We start from the raw sequence: 7,140 nt of genomic DNA, 5'->3' as shown, positions 1-7,140 counted from the left end.
AAGAGGAAGCGTGATCTTTGGTTTAACTGGAACATTTCTCTACCGTCCCAGCTGAGTGCCCTAACCAGTAGGCAGCAGTCACGTTTCCTCTTTGCTCTTTTTTGGCCAGCGCGCCTGGCACAGTTTCAATAGAACTGAGAAAGTGCCCCTGTGCAGAAAAACATATAGACTAAATACAGACAATCAAAAAGCCTGAGGCTTAATGGGTTCAGTCTTTGCAGGTTAGTCTAAAATGAAGAGATTAAACTGAGAAACAACTGGACAGCCCAGGGCTGGAAAGCATGCTGGGATGCTGGGGGACTATGATTTAACTTGAACCAGGAAACGGTCTGGGACAGAAATTTCATGAACTGGTTTGATCCAAATCAGTTAAGTCTGATACTACATTCAACCATGTTTATCGTAAACCAGTTTCAGTCATTTTGAAACTAGCTTATGTGCAATGAACTTCTGTTCTGTTACAGGTTTAAACAAGTTTCTGATCACTTAAACTGGTTTATGTGTAACTTATGTCCCTAGCCATAAGGAGTTTAATAGGAGTGCACCAATATATCAGCTGGCTATCAGATTGGCAAAGGAGAAATGACATTGTTGGCTATTGTCAGACAAGGTTCTTTGGGTAAATCTGGTATCTTTTATTAGACCAACTCAATTAATCGAGTTGAACCTCGTCTGCCTATGTCCTTAGACCATCACGGCTACAACCTATACCCCTATTGTTGGCTATTGGCATTTTTAGATGGTTGTAGGCAATAATTATGGCTGTGTGCCTGGAGCACCCTGATGAACATAGTCCGATCCTTGCACCCTGCCACCAGCCCGAGCCCACAGCAGACTACAGGTCCCAGTGAGCAGCGGAAGGGGGCACCAAGGAGCAGTCATGCTAGGGCACCACAATCAGCAACAAAGGGACCTCCTGCTGCTGCCATGGCAATACCACATGCATAGCAGGGGATTGAGCGCCAAGGCTGCCATAGAAATGTGCTGCATGCAGGTGGGGTAAGGCTCATCGCAAGGGACATTCCACTCCACTGGGCACCGGGAACCTTTCTAAAAGCAGCTTCTTCCTGGTGGCTACAGGACTTGGCTGTGTGGGGCCCACCAGTGGCAGCAGTGTGCTCCAGTGCTCCAAAAATGTCTGCTGTCTGTGCAAGGGTCCACCCCGCCCACCTGGGATGGCAACGCAGTCTGTGCGGGGAGCAGGGCTGTGGGTAGGAGCTGTGAGCGAGGGGGTGATGTGCATGGGAATAAGGTGGTTACTACCTTCGTCATTAAGGGCTGGCGCAGGTAGGAAGCGTGTGTGTGTGAAATGCAAAACAAACAAAAAAAGCATTTATGTATGTCAGTAGTTTAAAATGCTTTGCATTAAATAACGGTTATCAGATCAGCATTGGCTGATACGATTGGTTAATCATAGACTATCAGGTACTGGCCATGAGTATCTTTATTGGTGCACCCCTAGTGTTTAGAATACTGTCTAGGACAGGGGCTGTCAACCACAAGTATGTGTACCCCCGGGGATATTTGAGAAGGCCCTAGGGGGTACGTGTGGGCGAGTGAGGACGGAGCACCACCACGCGCCATCCCGTGCAAGTGCTGCCCACATGGCTGGACATGGTGGGGGCAGGGGAAGGTCACATACGGTAGCTGCTGCCGTTCTGCATTCAGCCACATGACACCCCTCTCCACCCCCATATCTGGCTGCCAGGGGTATACCGCTCCACTTGCAGCTGCTGGGGGTACACTGACCCAAAAAGGGTGAAAGTTCCTGCTGTATGGAGTTGGGAGATGGGTTCTATCATAAGTCTGAATCCTTCAGATTGAGGAGGAAATTGAATCTATGTGGACCATACTATGTGTTCTCTAATCATTCGGCTGTTGTACAAAAGGGCCACGTCCATACAAACGCACATTGTTTTCCCAGGGACAAGAAGTAGTGGCATGCTTTGTGCTGCTGCTGCTCATCTCCATGGAACACCTGTGCCACGTGCACTCTGGCGCACAGCAGGTTACCCTGAGTGGGGTTAGGGGAGGCTGGGGCCAGCAACTGTAGTGTCCCCACCAGCCTTACCTGGGGTCCTGGGGAGCTGGAGAAGCTGCAGTCACAGCTGCAGTGCTCCTACAGCTGAAGTTTGACTCTGGCTGGCCAGGCTCTGGTTTTGGGTGTTACATGGTGCCCTGCTTTTTTTTCCCACGTGGGTTTTTTTGACCCCCAGAGATGTCCCAGGATCAGTACTCCCCCCCCCCCCCCCCATGCTGTAAGGTAGCAATGAGACTGCCTGAATGTGAGGTGTGTGGTACCACATAGCGCATGGCCACACTTGTTTAGGCGCAGCTAAGGAGGGGAGGGAAATGACACTATATCGACTCCTCATCAAACAAAGATTTTAGGTGCCACTGTGCCTTGAATAGAGCCCAGCTCTTTCGGCATGCATTTGGTTACATTCTTAGCATGCCTTCTGAACCAGATCCCTCAGAGGAAGTGGGCTGACAAATGCCCACTTCCTGGATTCCAGGAGAGCTTAGGTGTAAGCTGGCCCATGATTCTCAGTGTTTATAGACTCAAGACACCCCTCAGAAAATTCCAGCTTGTTTTTGACGCCACAAAAATAATAGAGCAATTCTCCTGTTGCAAGGAACTCTGAAAGACCACATCAGGTCAGAATTTTTTTGACACTCTGGATTCCTATTTGAAATTTCTGGGTTTATTTTGTGAATCATGCGAATGTTTGCATACCAACATGAGTGTCACCCTTAAAAGAATCTCACAGCACCCCAGGGGGCTGAGACACCCTGGTTGAGAATCACTGAGTTAGGCACCAAGCTGCTTATCCTTGTCAAGACTTGTGGTACTTCCAAGCATGTACAGGAGTAGAACTTTAGTTGTCTGGGGAATTTTATTTGCAAAAAGTTAGATGTTTATAGAGTTAGACCAGAATTTTGAACTTCTCACTCTCAACCTGGATGCCTAAATTCCATCCGAGTTGTTGTTGTTTGTTTCCTTGTTTGTTTGTTTGTTTTGTTCTCAGGTATCTTACCCATGCTTATATTGGAATTGTGACAGTTAGAAATTGAATCTGGGTCTCCTGAGTACTTCCTTAACTGCTAAATCATGTTTAGTCTCTTCAGTGAGTTTTGGATGAGGCTCATGGAAAAAGAGAAAACTGAGAATAAAATATGATAATAGCAAGAAAAAGTTATAAATACTAGTTTCTTTCTTTCCACTCTGTATGCAATTGTTGTGGTAAAATGTTAGCTATAAGATTCTTTTTTAATTGTATCTTCCAGGACCTCCAACAGCAGTCAAACTCTGTCTTCTTCTCAAACAATGGAGCCTTGTACATCAGATGAATTTTTTCAGGCGCTCAACCATGCTGAACAAACCTTTAAAAAGATGGAAAACTATCTGAGACACAAACAGTTATGTGACGTAGTATTAGTTGCTGGTGATCGTAGAATTCCAGCTCACAGGTAAATATCTAAAAGATATTTTAGATATATAATAAAATAAAAATCTATATTTAAAAGGTTCATTCTTATTGAATGAAATTAGTGTGCTTATAATTATGCACCCAAGTTGTGATGGTTCACTATTTTTTCTTTTCTTTTTTTCTTTTTTTTGTTTTAAAGCGCAATATCTGTAAGAAGGAACAGGTTTTGACGAAACAAAAAGTTACAAAGGACCATAAGCTCTGGTTTGGCCATTGCTGCACCCCCAGCAGCACAGGCAGTGACACTACCCTGTGCATCACTGCCATGCACAGTGCTTAGACATCCAGTTATGCCCCTGGGATTGAGGGGGAAATAAACAGTTGTTTTCTATACTTAGATGTAAATGGGGTTAGGCAGCACAGTTGGGACTGAATAGGTAGGGAAACAGGAGTGCATGATAGGGTGGGGAGGAGTTTTCACATGTTGGGGTATCATTTGGGGAGTCTCTTGTTGTGTTTTTTTAATTTAATGGCTGTTTGTCAGTTACTATAAGCTGCTCTGAGCCTTTCTGAATAGGTCAGGATATAAATCTAAATAATAATAATAATTGAAAGTGGGCCAACAATGTAGTTGCATTTAAAACACCAACAAAACAACAGTATCCTGGATTTGATTCGTCACTTGCAAATTGAAGGAAATGATCCTTCTGCTCTATTTGCACTGGTTAAGCTTTACCTGGAGTAAATGGGTTTTTCTCTGTGGCAGTAGGGGATAGGATTAGGAGCAATGACCTCACACTTCAGCAGGGGAAATTTGAAGGAGATTAGGACAAACTTTCTGATGGTGAGAATGGTTAAGTATTGGAATAGACTACCACAATAAGCTGTGGAATCTCTATCCTTGGAAAATTTTAAGAGCAGGTTGGACAAACATTTGGCTGAGATTGTTAAATCAGGGTTGATCCTGTTTTGTCCTGCCAGCCCTGCTTTCCTATGATCCTCAGATTCTATAGCTATAAAGATCCCTCCTCTTGTAATTTTGCACAAACAATTTCAATTAAATTATCGCTGTTTTTTATGCTCACTTCTTGTATTCCCATGGAAAAAAAGTACAATCATAAGATGAAAAATGATGGACCTGAAGCCAATTCCTATCCTGTCCACATCTTTCATATTGTACTTTTACAGTTATGGTTGCTTAAATATTCCAAACTGTATACAAAGGCTTAAGCCTATACCTTTAGTCAGAAATGTTAAATGGAAACCTTTCAAACGATATAACTAGGTTGGTTTTATTTGTTGGCAAAAATCATTTTAAGTTCTGGACCATTCTACAACAAAGACTGGTAACCTACATCCTGCAGACTGGATCTGGCCCACAAAGTAATTGTATTCAGTATATGGAATATATATCTGCTGACCTGAAAGCTATGATCAGCTTTCAGGCAGAATATATATCTGCCTTACTAGACTTGGTACTGGCCACAGGGGATGACTTGGTGGGGGATCTGTAGGTTGAAGGTAACCTAGGGGATAGTGACTACCTATTGATAGGGTGCAGTATCTGGAGAAAGGTGGGGAAGATAACTAGTAGGGCAGAAGTGCTAGACTTCAGGAAGGCCAACTTCAACAAGCTCAGGAGATTAGTTAGGGAGGGACTGACTGGTAAAAGCCTTGGAGAGATGAGAGTCTAGGAAGGGTGGGCATTTCTCAAGGGACTAATCCTGCAGGCACAGAAAAGGACCATCCCAGTACACATAAAAGGGGGCAAAAAAGCAAAGAAACCCTCTTGGTGGAGCAGGGAAACCCAGAAGAGTCTGGAGGTAAAAAAAAAAAAAAAAGAGGCCTACAGGCTGTGGAAGCAGGGGGCTGTCACCAAGGAGGAGTATACCTGCTTGGCTCGAGCTTGCAGGGAAACAGCGAAGAGAGCCAAAGCGGAAATAGAGCTTAGGCTGGCAGCAAAAGTTAAGAATAACGAAAAGTCATTCTTTATGGACATAGGAAGCAAAAAGAAGGTGCAGGGTAACTTAGGGCCCCTTCAGGATGAACTAGGGCAACTGGTAACAGATAGGATGGCCAAAGCGGAGCTTCTAAATTATTTCTTTGCATCCATGTTCCTGGACACTAATACAAATATGCATCCCATTGGGACCTTAGGTAAGACCAGTATAGATACCAACCCACCAACTGTTCATGCTGACCTAGTAAAGGGGCACCTGGAGGGGTTGAATGTATTTAAGTCAACAGGTCCTGGTGATCTTCATCCTAGGGTACTTAGGGAATTAGCTGGAGTCATAGCAGAGCCACTGGCACAACTGTTTGAGCACTTGTGGTGCTCAGGACAGGTCCCAGAGGACTGGAAAGGGGGCAATATGGTCCCTATTTTCAAGAAGGGGAGGAAGGAGGAACTGAGTAACTATAAGCCAGTTAGTCTCACCTTTAGCCTTGGCAAGACCTTTTGAGAAAATTGTTAAGGATCACATTTGTGGGGGACCAGAGGGTAAAATGATGCTAAGGGGCAATCGGCATGGGTTCATAGCAGGCAGATCCTTCCTGACTAATCTGGTTTCATTTTATGACCGGGTCACAAAATGCTTGGATGAAGGAATAGAGGTAGATGTTATTTACTTAGATTTTAAAAAGGCCTTTGACAGTGTCACACCCAATTCTTATAAATAAACAAAACAGTTGCAATGTAGATTATTACACAGTGCGGTAGGTAGAAAATTGGCTTATGGGACGCACCCAGAGAGTGGTGGGGGACGGGTCAGGTTCTACCTGGAGGAATGTGGGCAGCGGAGTCCCCCAAGGCTCTGTCTATTTAATATCTTCATTAGTGACTTGAACAAAGGAGTAGAAAGCACCCTGTCCAAGTGTGCTGATGACACGAATCTGTGGAGGAGGTACACAAACTAGACGGCAGGGAGCAAATCCAGGCTGATTTGAACAGGCTGGGGAAATGAGCTGAACAGAATAGGATGCAGTTTAACAAGGATAAGTGTCATGTGTTGCACCTGGGGAGGAAGAATCATCAGCACATATATATAGCCTGGGAGGGACCACTCTAAGTAGCACAACTGCGGAAAGGGATCTCAGAGTTGTAGTTGACTCCAAAATGAACGAGTCACCAGCGTGATGAGGTAATAAGTAAAGCTAACTGCACCCTTTCTTGCATAAGTAGGTGCATCACAAACAGGTCTAGGGAGGTGATACTTCTCCTCTATGCAGCATTGGTCAGGCCGCAGCTGGAATACTGCGTCATTTTGGGCACCGCACTTCAGGAGGGATGTGGATAGCCCTGAGAGGGTTCAGAGGAGGGCCACTCATCTCATTAAAGGCCTACAGAAAAAAAACCCTATGTGGACTGATTGGGAGACCTTAACCTCTTCAGTCTCCGCAAGAGAAAGCTGAGAGGTGATTTTGTGGCTGCCTACAAACTCATGGGGTAGCGGGGCAGCAAGAAATAGGGGATACAATGTTTACCAGGGCTCCTGGCAGGGTAACTAGAAATAATGGCCACAAACTGGAAGAGAGCAAATTCAGATTGGACATCAGGAAAAAATTCTTTACAGTGAGGGTTGCCAAAATATGGAATAAGCTTCCAAGGGAGGTGGTGCTGTCCCCTTCCTTGGAGATGTTTAAAAGGAGGTTGGATAGACACCTGGCTGGGGTCATCTGACCCCAGCACTCATTCCCGCTCAGGGCCGGG

General features: G+C 45.0%; 1 protein-coding gene across 7 annotated transcripts in view; it reads left to right on the top strand.

The window, feature by feature from the left end:
• Positions 1-7,140, top strand: part of KLHL5 (kelch like family member 5) — a 146,166-nt gene that overhangs the window by 71,565 nt on the left and 67,461 nt on the right. For 5 of the 7 annotated variants that reach the window (XM_006029229.3, XM_025210683.1, XM_025210680.1 and 2 more), the window contains one exon: positions 3,289-3,471. The exons of the other annotated variants lie outside the window; for them this stretch is intronic. In XM_006029229.3, the coding sequence (XP_006029291.1) occupies positions 3,329-3,471 (143 nt within the window). In that variant the 5' untranslated portion in view covers positions 3,289-3,328. The remainder of the gene's footprint in view (positions 1-3,288; positions 3,472-7,140) is intronic. 7 annotated transcript variants of the gene reach the window in all.

This window comes from Alligator sinensis, unplaced genomic scaffold, assembly GCF_000455745.1.
Source record: "Alligator sinensis unplaced genomic scaffold, ASM45574v1 scaffold246_1, whole genome shotgun sequence".
Lineage (NCBI taxonomy): Eukaryota > Metazoa > Chordata > Crocodylia > Alligatoridae > Alligator > Alligator sinensis.
Note: the sequence above shows the minus strand (reverse complement) of the source record. Positions and strands in the feature narration are given on the sequence as shown.